At 34.9% G+C, this 17,133-nt stretch overlaps 2 protein-coding genes and 1 pseudogene across 3 annotated transcripts in view; 1 reads left to right on the top strand and 2 right to left on the bottom strand.

Annotated features, from left to right (window-relative positions):
- LOC140008496 (uncharacterized) overlaps nucleotides 1-17,133 on the top strand; it is a 47,150-nt gene that overhangs the window by 1,994 nt on the left and 28,023 nt on the right. The window contains exons 3-5 of one of the 2 annotated variants that reach the window (XM_072053052.1): nucleotides 223-409; nucleotides 531-683; nucleotides 784-1,230. In XM_072053052.1, coding sequence (XP_071909153.1) covers nucleotides 377-409; nucleotides 531-683; nucleotides 784-861 — 264 coding nt within the window. In that variant the 5' untranslated portion in view covers nucleotides 223-376 and the 3' untranslated portion in view covers nucleotides 862-1,230. Of the gene's footprint in view, nucleotides 1-17; nucleotides 410-530; nucleotides 684-783; nucleotides 1,231-17,133 lie in introns of those variants that run through there. The other variant, XM_072053054.1, reaches the window with a different exon arrangement.
- Nucleotides 1,349-2,958, bottom strand: LOC140015937 (nucleolar complex-associated protein 2-like). Its single transcript, XM_072068771.1, has 4 exons — nucleotides 2,938-2,958; nucleotides 2,036-2,386; nucleotides 1,709-1,915; nucleotides 1,349-1,562 (listed from the first exon to the last, which is right to left on the bottom strand). The coding sequence occupies exons 1-4, from the start codon at nucleotides 2,956-2,958 to the stop codon at nucleotides 1,431-1,433; spliced, it is 711 nt and encodes a 236-aa protein (XP_071924872.1). The 3' UTR covers nucleotides 1,349-1,430.
- LOC140015934 (nucleolar complex-associated protein 2-like) lies at nucleotides 3,147-17,013 on the bottom strand (annotated as a pseudogene).

The raw sequence follows: 17,133 nt of genomic DNA, 5'->3' as shown, positions 1-17,133 counted from the left end.
TGTTTGAGTCATGTAATTGTGCTTGAATGCAGGGTGATATCTACACTAGTTTGTGTTATTTATGGCTTAATAAATGGAATTTAGCTTAACTTTTGCACTTTAGGATTTTGAGTGATAAATTGTTGCACTAGTTACCAGACCAAACCTTTCTGTGGCTCATGTTTCTACTTAATGTCATAACTGAAGCAGCACTGTGATGTAATATTGTGATTTCTTTTCCAGAATTTGTTTAGGAAGCATAGATCATGCTTTTTGGACAAAGAACACCAAGGTTCCCGTGTTGTTCTTATGAGAATGTCATGAGGGAGAAGTTATTTTCACTTATCAGTCAGGTTTTGAAGATGGAAGGTAGTTATCTGTGATTTTTCCCACCAGAATGCCATATATTGCTCGGAATGCGGAAATAAAGGTAAAAAATGTTGACTGCATGTCTTTTGGGCTGTTTCAATGGCTTTTTTTTTTTTTTTTTTATCTGTTTTCTGGAAGTGTTTAACAAAATAAATCAAATACTGAACCTTTTCTCCTTGTAGCATGCTGAAAACAGAGTGGCTTGTGCCAGGCTTGTGGAAAGTAGTATGGATGGAGAAGAATTAGAGGGGAGCATGGTAGCTGGTACTAGAGAGCTATCAAGATACAAGACTTGCTTGAAGAAAACTGGACTTACTGATACTTTAGTTCCAGAGGTGAGAATGATCATTTGGATTACATAAACGAAGCATGTGATTGCAATGTCAATCATTTATTTGGGTGAAACAGTTAACAGATTTGGTGCTGCAATTGCAGATGCAAGAATTCCTACGTCCTCATTCAAAGGTTCCGGCCAGATCTTTGCAAGGCCTTTGTCAATTGGACGACAGCTGATACCTTTCCACTCAAGAACAAGAGAGAATCATGGTACAACTGTGCTAATAGTGAGTCATTCTAGGTATTAGACTCAGCGTTGACTTTGTTTTAGTAAAATAACGTATCCTAAGTACCATCGGGGTTCTTAACTAACTTAATTATTTTGACATGTCTACTTCGAGATAAATAGTCACAATCCAAAAATTTGCAGTTTGATCAATAAACAGGTTTTGTTATTGTAGCAAGCATTCCATCATATGCTGTAACATGTAGGAAGCAGTGGTTTCCAAGCAAAAATATATGGGTGGTGATGTGGTAGAAAATTGTTCTCTTAAGGAGTGATGATCATTCTTCTAGAAAGCAATATGCGATGGAGTAAATGAACAGGTATGCGGTCTCAGTGGATTAAAGGTTTACTATGTTTGTGTTGCAGTTGCCATAACTTCAAATCAATCACATATAAAAATTGAGCTTTGCACGTTGTGTGTTTTACGCTTAATTGATATGACTTTGCTTAATTTTCGCAATTCTTTATAATCTCATCTGATGAATGATTAAAAAGAGCATATATGCACAACTAACAGAAATCAATTGTTCTTTTCATCATCAAAATCAAAGATAAACATCAAAACCTCGAGCAAAGATGCGGCTCCCGGATCATTGGGAAGAATTGCAACTGACATACGCTTCTTATTAGTAAACTCACAGTTGCCTTCAATCTGCATAGTAAACAGCATGAACATTAGCTTCCCCTGGAATAGGCTCTTTGCATGTCAAAATAAGAAGTGAAACACTGGCATGATAACTGAAAATTGATACCCTCTGGAACAGAAGAAAGAAAATTCCCACTCTGACAGAACTGTACCTGACGAATAAGTTGCCTCATTTCTCGACGGAACCTCTCAACTTTTGTAGATTTGCAGAACTCACGTAACGGAACAGTGGGAACAAAAGATAGCTCAAAAAAGGCTGCAGAATAGCTCCATTGTGCTAAATGCTCAGTGAGTTCTTCAATTACAGAAAAAACACACATCTCTTGAAATGCCCTCGTTTTCAAGGCTAACTTTTTTACCTGTCACAAACAATTCCAGTATACCAGAATATCAAAATTGTTATGTCCAATTTGCACTTGAAATAGAAGCAAAGACAAGCAATCTAAATTTACAAGGAAAGACAAGCAATCTAAATTTACCCTCAGCATAGTACGGAAATCAACAGCTTCACCAACTCCTCCAGTAGGTGGTCTGTGCAATTCTTTTATCTCTAGCATTTCTAATAGCAAGAAGGAAACCGGAATAAAGGTTCCAGTTGAAGCAGCAATTCTATTTAGCATTTTTATACACCACAATCTGAGAGGAAAATACTGAGCTGCAGGAACTAAACGAGCCGTTGCAGTTATAATCTGAGTAAGTGGGTAAGCAAGGGGCTTAAGATCAGCTTCTGAGCTATATGCACAGATTGCACCAGTCCAAAGCTCAAGACAATTCATAAATTTCCATCCATAAACCTTTCTAAATAACTCCTTGAAGGATAGCTTAGAATTCTGCAAAACAGACAAGAACCGCTATCAGCAGATCCAATAAAAAAAACAGCAGTTTAAGTAAAATGTGACACGATCTAAAAAGCACGCGCTCAGAAAGATACTTCAGTCAACATAACACAGTGTGCAACATAAAGAAGCAACATAACACTTCTTTGAATATACAATATACAATATAAAAGAAGCTAAAGCATCATGTAAACCCCATTTTCTTTGAATCCTCAGCATTTTATTCCAAGCAAAAAGGGAAGTTAAGAAAAAACGAAATATCAGTGACAAAAGAACAAAAGAAACGTTGAGAGTATCCTATCAAAACCCTGATATTGAAGTACACAAAACATCCATTCCTATAACTTTATGTCCTGTATATAAAAACATCATACTTGACCTCACCTTTCAGTTTCAAAGTTTCTAGATGATATTAAACTAAAAACAAATGGAGAAACAGTTCTCCTGTAAAATGCCCCAAGTGATTATGCCATTCAGTTTGAAAATAGATGCCAGTACCATATAACAATGCCATTCTGTTGATAACAGAGCTCTTCATTACTGACCATATGCGTGCATGTTTCCATTTCTGTCTTCGCGTAACATTCTTCAGGTATTTTTATAAGCAAATGTATCATTTACCAAATCTTTCTTGTTACTCAGCTTAATAGATGCAATGTATAAGACCAACCACACACATGTTTAGCTCCTGTGTATGAATAATTTGAAAGTATAAGATCATTTACATGCCAAACTAAAATAACCTAATATCCCTTTATAGACACAAATCTCGCAAAAATAAAAGAGAAACAACTGGCAGTACACCTCCCCTGGTGCCCCAAAAGTGAAGAACCACCTGAAAACATTAGAATGTGTTATTTGATAACCACCTAACTTTGTATAGTGATCACCTATGTAAAAGACTTGGCAACGGTTCACTTAATTGATCAATGATGCCAGAAATAACTCATATATTCGCAAATAGATTGGTTATAGCAATTCAATAACCGTCGAACTACTAATATCTCCTCAATTTCTTGGTAGTCAAGAGACGTCCATTAACTATTTTTCTTGCAAAGTAGATAATCCTAGAGATGCTCATAGAATTTAATCTATTCACGGCCTTTTATATTAGAGACCGAATTCTAGTTAACAACCATACATGCAAGTTCATTTAAACTAAATTAATTATTCTCACAGTAAAAACTAGACTACTTGTGAAGTAATGAAATTGTGTTATGTGCTACTAATATTAAACTATCAAGTATTATGAACTTGATGTCTTAATTGGCATTGAATCATTTAGACAATTGAATACATGGTCAAATTATTCAACTAAACCCAAATGATAGTAAGCAGTGAAATACAGGAAATAACTTAATACTCATGAATATATATAATTAAGCATAGAAAAATTAAAAGATCTCACAATTGATCATGAAATAATTACTTTTCAACTAGACATAAATTTAGTTTCACTCTATGAAGAAAACACAGCCAAAAATCCCCACGAAATTCTTCCTACAAGTCTTGTATTGATAAGCTTGTAAACTAGAAAGAAACCCTAACTAAGTGTTATTTGAAAGTAGGAAAGGAAGCCAATCTAGTGTTATTCCAAAAGTATGAAAAGAAAAATACAACTACTGGTCACATTCCTTCCTCCTTTCAGTCAAGCTCAAGTCACGAAAGAGAATATAAAGAAAACGTCCTCCACGTCTTCCTATCCTGAGTGATTGATCAAATCTTGTCTTTCTTTTTTTCCTCCAACTGTAAATTGACTTTTCCTTTATTTCCTATCCTAATCAACTTCCAAAAGCTTATCTGAAACTAACTTATTCCAAAATAAATGCTAACTAAACAAGTTCCCTACTCTTTCAAACTTTAGAGATAATTTCTGGGTCCCATCTCCAATCTTCAACTTCTCAATCTTGTGAGGACTCGCAAATTTCTTATATTTTTCTCAAAAATGCCCTTTTATTTGGAAATTATTCATTTATTATAGCCCTACTACCCAATCATTTCCCAATAAGTGCAAATGAACCTAGAAAGTAGGGTTTCACTCTACGTTTTCAGGATTGGAGCAAACTAGGGTTTTCGCGATTTTTCGCCGGATGATTTTTCGGTACGGAGCAAATCTCAAATTTGGTGATTAAAAGTGACTTTTAGGTGAGAAATGATGTGTGATTAGGAGCAATGACATAAGGTTAGTGAATAGAAAGTAAAAACCCTAGTACGTGTGATTTGAGGAAAAACGGTGCGAACTGACGTGTACCGCGCACTACCGATTGAATGCACCACTGGACCACCACTTTCTTACCACATGAGCTCATTAATATTTAAGCAAAATATCTCCTTATTTCCAGCTGGCTTTGACCGAAATTTAGGGCTAAAAATGCAAGGAAAGAAAGAGAAAATTTGGATGGTTGTGGAGTTGCCAAGTGTCGGCAACTTGTGGCTTTGACTAAACTTAGTTTTCTTACCTTCTTATCTTGCAAATTTTGCTCTTTCTTCTTCATTATTTCTGCTGGTTGGCCGAACAAGAGAGGGGAAAAGAGAGAGCAAAACCCATCTTCCTTCATCTTGAATTTGAGCTACAAAGTGAGGAAACAAAGAAAGTAAACCGATTAAAGTTACCTTTGAGTGTTGATTTAGTGAGGTGTTGGTGATTTTTTTTGAAGGGGAAAGCTAGGGTTGCCCTTAGTAGACACTAAGCAAGGTAAAGATGGTGATATCCCCAATTTTTACTCTTAATCTTGTTTATATTAGCTTAGCATCTCAAATTTGTGGTGAATAATGGTTGTTATCATGGCTTGGGTGTTGTTTTCTGTTGCGGATACATGACTTAGGGTTTGATGAATTGCTGCCAAACTTGATGTATGATTAATATATGTTGTATCCAAGATTGTATAGGGGGTTTTGGTAGCAAGTGAAGCAAGAAATGAAGAAAGTTATTATTGGAATAAAAAATTCCAGATTTCTGGAAAAATTTCGCCCTGTTCTGTCCGGTTCCAGTTCGTGTGGTTAGAGACCGAATTAGGCTTGGCATAAAACATAAAAGTTGTAGAGAATGGTATTTTATAGTTTCTTACAAAATTTTAGCTCAATCGGAGCAACGTATCCTGTGAAAAGTCCGAAATACCCTCACTGCCCTAGGTTGTATTCCAGTGTTCCACGTAGACAGTTCAGTCTATTTGGCTGTGTTTATTCACCATAATCCGTACGAATTTAGCCATTTTCCAAAACATGAAAGTTTTAGTACTCTGTATTAGCTTTTCAACGCCACCAAGAACACCTTAAACGGACCTTGGTAGACTGAGATATGGCCATTTGAATGCAGTACGGTTAAATAGCCGATTAGTTGGAATTAGGTTATGTGAATTGGGAATTTGATTAGGTTACACTGGAAATTGGACTAAGTGATCTCATGAACATTGGAGCCCTGTCTCTTAGCTTCAAAAGGGTATAAATTGCACCTCAATCTGATAAGCGTAGCCTCGGATGTGCCCATTCCGCAAGAACTCGTCAAAACTGTCTTTTGTAAATTTCATTTCCGCACTCGATATTAGCTTAATTTTTGTTCTTGTATTGTTTTGAGCCTATGGAATGGCTATTGAAATGAAATTGTGTTATGGATAACCTTGGGTTTGATTGAGTAAAAAGATGAAGCCATAAATGGCTGGAAAATAGGAAAATACAAAGGGCATGCTGCCCAAATTTTCGCTCGAGGACTAAGTTTCTATTTGAAGTGGTATACTTACGTTTGGCCTATGAAACCCTAGTTATTTTTGTCCACGGGTCCAAATGTCCTCGTTTCACTTTAAAGTCCTTTTTGTACGTTCTACTCAATAATTGTCGAGTTTCTTTGATTGCACCTAATTGTTGTGCTAGATGATCTGTAATATTCTTTCTCGTTTAATTTAGGTTTTCTCGGTGACTGAGGATAATATCCGGAAGGATATTTTACCCGTTGTTTTGCGTACATAGGTGAGTGTTTCTTGTTTGTTATATTCTCCATGACTTCATGACTTGTTGTTGTCGTTTGATGATGTGTTAAGTGTTTTCAAGGATTTCCAAAACGAATTTTCTAGGCGAGCATGTACTTTATCGCGCTCGACTTAAATGAAACGTGAAATTTTCAATGATTTAACGATTGAAACATCAGTTACGCATGATGTAAGCCTTTTGGCTGAATTGGGCCCTAACCTTCGTTACCGATCGACTCGAGCTAGAAGCGGACTCGGTCGGGCGATATGGTGACCCTGGGTGAATTTGGTATACTCGAGTATTACCTTGTAGTCCGGCCACGTCCAGATGGGTGGAGTCCGGCCAACGTCCGAATGGGGATGAATGAACGAACGCAGGCACGAGGGTTTTCCTTCTCAAAAAGGAAATTTCAAATAATTGGAGGAATAAGGGGAAATGTCAGGGGAACGAACGAACGAACGAATAGCTCCATGTGAGCCCGTATCCTTTTAATGAATGTATTACTATCGCTTTCCATTGTAAAAATTTCTTGGATATTGATACTCCATGTTTAACGTATTGAATTGACTATCTGACTATGTGTTCGGAACCTCACTGAGCTTTTAGCTCACCCCTTTAGTTTTGTTTTCCTTAACAGGGGACGGCGAGTAGGATGAGAGCATAGACTAGCTTAGTCTAGTTCTTTTGTTTTTTTTTGTTTTTTTTGTAATGGTTCTCCCCCTAGTGCTTGGCATGGGCTGGACGTATGAAGGATTGAGAACCTTTGTATATTCGATCTTTATACTCCCTTTTGGGATGGCAATGTATATAAGTTTCGCTTTAAGTTTGGATCGCTACCCTATTTATTCTTGTGATTTATTCCGATTTTAATTGAGGACTGTAGTGAATGACTGAGTCCCGGCGAGAGCTGGGCAGACGACCCGCCGAACCTTGGGTTACGCCCTAGGGGGAAGTGGGGCCGTCACAAATCTCTGGTATGGACATGCTTTGAAGCAAATAGTCTTCTGGAAATTTTAACTTGAAATGTCATTTTCTACTCCAAAATCCTATAAACAATACAAAATACCAAATATAAACAAAACCCATCAATTAGCGTAATATCTAGCCAAAATTAAGATAAAATATTAACAAATAACATTCACAATTACTCAATATCATTAATTCATGTATCAAAATTCCAAGGACTTGTTTTAAATAAAATTTTTCCTCTTTCATCAGAATATGAGTGCAAAATGAACACAAAAAGTTGCTCCAACTATATCAACAGTCCTAATATAACCAAAGAGGGTAGAATCCAGATTTAACTGAATCTGAAAGTTATTTTTGTTCTCTATACGTTAAAATAAATCAAAATCTTAAGTCCTCTGGATATCTTTACAGTTTGAGCTGCCCTGTCTTAGTAGAAACTCAAGAACTAAGATAAATGCTTCTCAACACAAAAGTTTGCGGGAAGAGAATACCCATCATCATACAACGAGGCAGACATGGCCCTAACTAGGAAATTTCAAGAGCCCAACACAGTTAGGCAGCCTATGAAATTCTGATCCTTTTGGGGACCATATATTGGCTACTTGTGCAATTTGACTATCTCAAGTTTGTTTAGAATTGTGACAGCCCCACCTCCCCCTAAGGCGAACCAAAGGGCTCGGCGGACCGCCTGCCTAGCTCTCGCCGGGACTCACTACAGTTCTCAAATAAAATACATCACTCACATCCAATAACATAGGGTACAACCTCAAGAATAAACGAAATAACATTTTTCAAACTTAGAACGAGATAAGATACATTACAAATCTCAAGTAAGGGTATCATTCCCCGAATAAGACAAAAGTCCTTAGTTCTCATATAATTACATCAAATACTTATCAAGTCAATCGAATTCAAATTATATATGAGATATCCCTTCAGGCACTAATCACTCAATACAAACGCTTTCTTTGGCCTCGAGCCCTGTGGGAAAAAAAATATTTTGGGGGTCACTAATTAAACCTCAGAACTTCCACTTCCAAACCTGTTAAGGAAAACAAATTGGGGTGAGCTAACGCTCAGTGAGACCAAGGGAAAAACATGCAAGCATGCTAGTAAAGACACAATATAAAGCAATAACTCGAGTAACAAGTAACTGCGAAACATTAAGCAATTAGGGAATTTAATCACAATAAATACGGGAGCTCTCAGGAGCTAATCCACACGCGATCCAAGCTCAGGTAGTTGACCCTCCGTCAACTTTCACAGTTATCCATGTAGAACTCCACTTACTACCTCCAGCCACCATGACACCCTCTTGGATCCGTAACCAAACAAGCATGTAGGTGGTATCACTTAACAAGTATGCCTAGAAAGATCCCTTATTTGGATCAAGCTATAACACTTCCCAAGGTTCACCAAGTTTCTCGACCAAGCCCTTGCCGGCTCGAGTTACAAGGCTAGCCAATGGGTTGGGGCGTCCCCCTATTCACTTTTAGGTCGATGAGATGAAGCTCCAATCGACAAGATCTGGTCATAGCATTGAGACGGGAGGAGCGGTACCTCGGGAGCGGTACCTCCTACCCTAAAAGGGCATGATACATTCTGCTGCTCAATGCTCACGAAAAACATTTTCATTTGCATTCACATGTAAAACGTATCACTTATCAAGCAAGCAATTTCATGAAAAAGAGGACAAGGGCGATAAAGTACGCCCTAGCCTCATTAACTAGCAAGTACAAGAATCATTTCATTTAAATACTTCACATGCACTTGATACTCACCAAGTATCAAAAGTCAAAGTTTGAGAAATTAGCTCTAAGACGCTTCGCCGGGAGTTCCCTCGAAGTCCTCTTGAGATCCTGAAGGTATGCAATAATGCATTGTATATCAAATTCCAGGCCATACAATATTCGTGTAAAGAAAAGAAACAGTCAATTTTGACTCCAATATTCCAGTTTGCAAAGTATTTCAGTTCATAAGGAACCGACTTTCAAATGAGGTCTCAAGTGATAGGTGAACTTAAGTTCACCATGAAAATAGGTTTGAAATGCTCTAAGAGTTGTAAAAATGTAACCTAGGCCCTTAAAAGAACATTTAGGTCCAAATTGGAAATTTTCACTTTTCGAGTCATTCTTGGAAAAAAATCAGTCTGGAAGTTCGGAAAGTCTAAAAATGGAAAATTTTACACCGTCAAAAACTTCATTCGAAGCATAACAACTTTACAGAAGGTCACTTTCCAAGAATCAAATCAGAAACAAGTCAATTTCTCCAAGAAAGTTTACTATGCATTGAAGATAGGTCAAAACAGTCCAAGTTTTTCCAATAACTTTGGAATTTTTGCCAAAATCATAGAATCAAAACCAGCCTTTGAAATTTCACCTGAATGTAAATTTCCAATCCAGGTTTCAAATAAAAAAAAAGGAACTCGATTCCGATGTTCCTAGCTCAAGATATAAAAAGTTGAAGTTCGCTAAAATTCCTGGACTGTTGGCCTTTCCAGAAATTTTCCAGATTTAATGCACTTCGCTAATTAGGCCGTATCTCACTCGATTCTCTGTGAAATTGAAAATGACTGGTGGCTTTAGAAACTAGGTTTACAAGGTTATATTTGTGTAGAAGAAATCATTTCCAAAATCCAGACATAAGCGGTTCAAAATCAAGCAACAAAATGGATTTTCTGGACAGTCTCGGATGAACAGTAATAAACAGGCAGCCGACTTTCAAAACTCGCCACGAATCACTCGGGACGAACTAGAAAATGAGCTTGGTACCATTTTAAAGCTCTAAGAGTCTACTTTCAAACACCACAAATGGCACTCCATTTCGATCAATGAGCAAAACGTTATAGCTACACAAATGTTGCTGGTCAGAAAATTCTAGAGCTTGTTCCAGTTTTGCTTCTTTACTTGTAACTCAAAATTTAACCAACCATTTCGGTTGATTTTTGGTAGACAACCACAATACACATAGCACAACATATCTACACCAATTTGGAAGCTCAATTTGCACCAGAAAATTTTCGAAATTACAGGGCAGCAGAAAACAAGAAAGTCGGCAGCAAGTCAGAAATTTCAGACAGTACCTTCTCCAAATTTCTAACTTTCTTCCAACTTCATTTCATCAATCATTCTATATACATGTAACATAGCACAATATCAGCAACCAAAACATGTTAATTCATCAAATCAGCCACCAATAAGCATCCTCAAGCCGTCCAACATATCATGAAATTGCAATCAAATAATTAATCAACCAATCAACCAAAATTCTGCCATAGGTTGCAAACCCATGCTACCTTTGCTCCATTTGAGCTATAATTTTGCAAGATTGAAGTGTGGGTGAGTGAGTTACCTCAAGCACTTAGTTGGACAGCTTTAGGGCAGAAATTTTGACAGAAATTCCTCCAAGAAAACCGATGAACAGCCCCCTCTTCCAAGCTAGGATCAAAGCCCTCCAATGGATGATGAAATTTGGAAGTGGATTGAAGTAATTTTGTAAGGATTTTGGCTAGATTTTTCTGCCCTTTTTCTTCCTATTTTCGGCCAAACAGAGAGAGTGAAGAGAGGAGAGAGAGTGCCATCAGATATTGCAATGAAAGTGGAGAGAATTGATGACTTAATGGTTAAGTCTAAGTGTCAACTCATGCTAGGTCCGTTTAGGGTCTACGCGTGTCCAATTTTTGCGTCCGTTTGCAACTTTTGTGCACTAAACCTCTGAGGTAATTTCCCTAGTACATTAATAGTACATTACTAGTAGTCTAATATCATGTTCTTAAAATCTCCAATTAATCAAATTAATGTGTCTGTCGGGGCCTTTTCGGCACGCGCGCGTATAAAGGTCAAACTTAAGGGTTTTCTCGTTTGAACTTGGAAATTCAACTTATTCGATTCTAAAACTCTAAAATATGATAATTCAAGTATATATATATATATATAATAATAATAATAATAATAATAATAATAAAAATCACGATAAGCAATTCATCTTGAATAAATTTGGGCATTAAAATAATATACGCGTAAAGAACTAATCGGTAAAATTTATTTTCGAGAAATTTATGTACTTTAGTATTTTATTTATTTTTTTTTTTTGGGGTAACTCGAGTACGAAATATTTTTAAAATGACCAATTTAACAATATTTTGAAATAATAAAATTATGGGTCCTCACAAGAATAAGAGTTAATTTACATGACAAGGGCTCCTCTAATAAAGTGATTTATAGAACTTATTCTAATTAAGTGGATTATCTAACGTCTTTACTTTTTGAGGGAAGCAAGCAACTAATGAACAATATAATGTATATATCCACTATGAAACATGATGGAACTCACTGTATAAGAGAAATATATGCATGATCAACTTTCTGATTCACAATATCATGTGAGACTAGTCCCGAGGAATAATTCCGCAATTTTTAGGTGTGATTTCTTCTGACCCTCAGGCAACTTAAGTTTGTTTGGATTGTGTTTTATTTCTTCAATTTTATCTGCTTACATCATCATTACAATTTCCAATACACATTTTTATCTTCCCAATTACCTTTTTATCTCACACACATCACATCACAAAAAGTGCTACAGTAAAAATATTCCAAATAAAACACAATCCAAACAAACACCTCTATGAATTTTGCTCGCATTCTTCTATTTCTTTCTCTGAGTCATATTCGTAAAACTCAAGAAAACCAACCATATGACGAAATATTACTCGCAGACGCGCAAAATCTCACCTTACGACATATCATACCAAAAAATTGATACTGAATGCAAAGTAAAAAGGCAATCGTAGTTCAACTAAGTGTATAACTTTACATATTTCCTTAAATATAGATGAATATCTTAGCCTTCGCAATGTGAAGGATATCATTTTTTGTGTCTGTCATTTGGTTCAAAACATGTAGAGAATTTCCAAGATATGATTTCACCAAGTGGTTATAGTTTTTCCATAGTCTAGAACTCATCAGGTCCAATAAGGTCTCCTTCTTTCCCCCAAAATGGGGTTATTTTAGTAGTTCTCGAAGAATTCCATCCATTTCACTTCAAACAAATAGCATGATTTTGTTGAAGACACTGCTAGACATTATACTTAGCTAACTAGTGTGAATACCGTGCTACACACGGTGCTGACATTATTAAAAAATGAAAATAAAAGGGTGAATTAAAAAAGGTTAAAAATTTATACCAACATAATTAAAATATAATATCTGTCTAATAATAGTTTGAAATATGATAGAATGTGTATATTATTAAAAAATTACCATTTTTTGGAAGATAGATCCTGAAAAATAATAGAAATTTATATTAGAAAATGAATGATATATGATAAAAATGAATGTAATTAAATGTTGTTAAAATAAAATACTTACAAATATTATGCATTCGATTTGATAATATTGCACGAAGGTGCGAACACTCTTCACACCAATCAACTTTTAGTACGAAAGCCAAAATTGGTGATTTAATTAATTCTGTTGAATTTTGTGAAATGCGTACTACAAATGAAAATGCACGATCTTTGCATGAATTGATTCGTTGGTTGAACAATCTATTACCATTGTCCTAAGAATTAAGTACGTGCGAAATTCAAAGTTAGTGTATTTTTTTTTTACATAGTTTATAAATAGCATTATAAAAAATAAACATATATCAAGAAATTCTACATTTCTTTGTAATTCTCTGAGATAAGAAGCATTACAATCAAATATGAATCGTGCATGTCTGTCCTGTAGATTAAGATGTGTGTTACCACTGGAATCTTTGATTTGTATGTTAATATTGTACCTGTTTGACAAATAAAATGTTATATACAATACAAAAAAATTTGTTGAAATTAAAGGTACATGAAATTAATTACCTAACAACAGTATCGACCACGTCATTACAATGCATACACGTTGTTTTTTAAAAACGACCTTCACATAGTTATCCACAATTTTTGCATAGCTCATAGAACATGTTTTCTATGTTAATGCTCTGAATGTAAGCAAGTATCGAAAATATTTAACCTAGTAAGAATGAAAGAAGATATAGGTTATGATTATAAATTTAAAAAATTTATGTAGTAATTAAATTAAATAGAGTAAGTTTACCGTATGCATGATTGTACATTCGGATATTCATATTCTCTTTGAATTTGCTATCAATAATGCTTGTGATATTGTAAAATTGCTTGACCTCAACCACGTAACTAACTTTCGAGCACATGTATCATTTTCAAACCTATAATTTTTTGAAATACATGTTGATAAGAGTATGAAACAACATTAAAAGTTTGATGTAGTGTTACTGATGGAACTCACCAACTGCGCAGGTATCGAGCAAAATCTAAATTGTGATGATAAACAATTTGCTAGCTCCAATTGTACAAAGTGATGGTCCTGCATAGTATAATTATATTCGCTAAAAAACTATTCAAATTGTATAGAGTATAAGTAAAAGCATTTGATTTACCTCTGAAATTTCGTACGTAAATACCACATGCTAGTAAAATATTATTTTTTTGTACCAGACTGATATTATAGGATTTGTAGTATATTCAATAACTTGATACTCAAATCACCGATGATGCAAAGTTTGTCTAAATAAGCTTTACAGTGTCCTAACTCCTTGCAAAAAAAAAAAGAAAGCACTAAATAGTCCTAATTGGCATCGCAAGTTACGGCAACGTGCCAATGCCATCTAGGTCTAATTTTTTTTGGGTTAAAATCTAATCCTAATTGGTTCTGCTGTTTCTTGATCATGTTGTATGCTTGCGAATTAAAATTGTATTAAAATAGAATAATGAGCATTTGTTTTTAATTAAGGAGTAAAAAGGTTTTAAAGCATAAATAACAAACTATAAATGATTTATGAAGTAGATTATGTGAAAGTTTTAAATTTTAAATTTGACTGGTGATAGGGTTGGTTGTAACCCACTACTTTTTATGTATTAAAATAAATACAAAAATCTATAACCCACTACTTGTTACATTCTTGAGATTTTTTTAGGGTTAAATACAATAAACTCCTTAACTTTACATTTAGCTGCACTTTACCCCCTCAACTTTACATTTATTTAGTTGCACATTTGTGATTTTTTTGAAACGTGATTGTAATTTGCAAAACTCATTTGTAGGGGTGGTTATAGGGTTAGTGTGGTGACAAATATTTCTCAATTATAAAAATGTAACATTATATTAAAATAGCATACGAATGAGTATTTGTCTTTAATTAAGGAGTAAAAAGGATTTAAAGTATAAATAACAAACTATAAACGGTTTATGAAGTAGATAGTGTGAATGTTTTAAATTTTAAATTTGATTGGTGATAGGGTTGGTTATAAGTTATAACCCACTACTTTTTATGTATTAAAATAAATACAAAAATCTAGAAAAAAGAATGAGAAGTTTGGAAGTCATTGAAAGGGTCTCTGCTAAAAACCCTTCTGCAATACATATAGATATAGATTTGCATTATCATCATCACAGTGGCAAGCTGTGCGATATGCTTTCATAAGTGCACGCACTTCACCTAAACTTGTGTTCTCTTGAATGGATTTGCACCAATAATCAACCATTGCAGTTGTAATGACATTTTTAGACGATTCATCACCACAGGTTTTCCATAGAAGAAGCAAAAAGCTAATGGATGGAAAAACCGAAAGTTAAAAAGAAGAGAGAAGAAGATTTAAGAAAATGATGACATCTTGGATTAATGTAGACTGAAGTACTGAACTATATGTAATATTATTGACTTGTTACAGTCATTTAATTTCTTCCTCAATTTTCCCTTCTTTTTGCCTATAAGCTCAAAATTAACCTGTTAATATGAGTCTATAAATTGAAATACCTTGTATTGGTGCCTTTTATTGTCAGGAACAACAAGAAGGGAACGTGGAAAGGGGAAAAGAAAAATGTTCTACTGTAAAATAACATACCAACATTCTATTCACAATCGTAGCAAATCACCTTCTAACACTTGTCTCTTGATGGTTTGCTCAATAATCCGGACAAAGTTCATTTTAGCAACAGCTCAAGTGCATTATGGTGTATCAATTTATCCCCCTCTACAAAATTTCTAGGCCATTTTATACTAACAATGGTTCTGGTGCCAATGGTTCCTTGTGCAGCATCGTAGGAACAAGTGCTCTTCTAGGCAACAACTCCAAAACCTTCCTAGTGTACATCTCTTCCCCGTGTTTCCCCTACAAGAAAGGAAGCCAAAGAAAATTTTAGTGCTCAATTTTTTCACTCGTTTGGGGCCTTGTCTATCACTAATTGCTACATGAACACAAATTACACTTGCAGCATTACAGAGATTGGGTTACAAGAGGGTCAATTTAGGATAAAATATTTTATGCGAACACTTCCAGGAGCACACTTGTCACAATATGGCTGCTAAGCGGACTGCATAGCTAGATCAATAACATGGAAGATAATCAAACCTCCACCTGTTAGGTGCCGACATTCGTGATAAAATTTAGTACTAATTGAACCCAAAGCTTTTCTGGTTGATTACTCATCTGTCTTTGTGAGTAACATAGTTTGAAATTCTAGAGACGCCTAATCTGTTTCTGGCATTGCCCAAAACATAAAAAAATCTTCTTAGATCTGCATTTTAAACATCAAGATTCCAGGAATATTCGACCTGCACTGTTTTGCATAAATTATAGTGCCCAGGATTATGTGTGATTATGTTAAGAATGGGTTTAGAGGTATACGTGTGTGTTTGTTTTTCTAGATTAAATATTAGGAAAATATTTTGAAGGTTTGAAAAGAGGATTGTTTATTGGGGAAATAATTTTGATTTATATTGGATATATATGGTGAATATGGTGTGTTCAAATTAGCAAGTATTTATATTACATTGAACAGATTTCTAATAGAGTATTTGTTAAAGAATGATCAAAATAGTGAAATCATATGATAGAGAATGGATGGATGGAAGCATTTTGACTGAAAAAAAAAGTGACAAAAAAGAAGAATTGTGGGAAAATGCATTGATATGTAAAAGAATTGTGTTTAATTAATGTGAAAAAACATATTTTATTAAGAACAGGAGCTGGAATGTGTGCAATCATGATGACCATTGTATTTAGGAAGTAGTTAGCATGAAGTGGCAGCTCTTAAAAGTAAAGACAAGCACTCTTGCTCCAACCGAAAATGACATTAACACCCTTCTTTAATATTTTCTCCACCTAAAAAAGTTCAAAAGATAACTCAAAGCTAGTAACAATTTGTTTAGACCAAATAATTTAATAGGAAAAAGCATTATAATTTAAAAATGATAATAATAACCATCATACTATTTTTTAATGAAAAGTAAGAAAGAATAATTTACTAAATTAATAATGAAAATGATATAAAAATAAATTAATTAATTTTGAAAGGAAAATCACTACAAGAAAATTGCGTTTCTGTGACAGGCGAAAGTCGTCACTAAAACTTCAGAAGTCGTCACAAAAAAAGTCAGTGACGACTTTTACTGCTGTCACAGAGCTGTCACTAGTTCTATGTCACAAAAGGGGGTCCATGTGACGACTGTTGAAAGTCGTCACAAACGATTTCGCTTTTGTGATGACTCTTGTCGTCATTCATTGTTGTACATTGTGTGACGACTTTTATTGTCACTAAGCTGGCTAAATTCTTGTCATAGTCAACCCTTGGAGTTGTCACATTATGCTTCCGTTCAGTGACGACTTTTGTTGTCATTGTTTTCCATCCATAAAAAGTGACGACTTTCTGGTGTCATTAGTGAAACTTGTTGGCAGTGACAACTTTTTTATTGTCATTTATTTTTTTTGTAAAAAGCAATAATCTAATGTTAATTAC

This window comes from Coffea arabica, chromosome 1e (genome assembly GCF_036785885.1).
Source record: "Coffea arabica cultivar ET-39 chromosome 1e, Coffea Arabica ET-39 HiFi, whole genome shotgun sequence".
NCBI lineage: Eukaryota > Viridiplantae > Streptophyta > Magnoliopsida > Gentianales > Rubiaceae > Coffea > Coffea arabica.
This window is presented reverse-complemented; position numbering and strand designations above follow the sequence as displayed.

Excerpts from the sequence above, each read along its gene's own strand:
- LOC140015937 (XM_072068771.1), bottom strand. The coding sequence starts at position 2,958 with ATGGAAACATGCACGCATATG. Across the intron at positions 2,387-2,937 it reads TGGAAACATGCACGCATATG|AATTCTAAGCTATCCTTCAA; the intron begins GTCAGTAATGAA and ends TCTGTTTTGCAG. Across the intron at positions 1,916-2,035 it reads ATTTCCGTACTATGCTGAGG|GTAAAAAAGTTAGCCTTGAA; the intron begins GTAAATTTAGAT and ends TGTTTGTGACAG.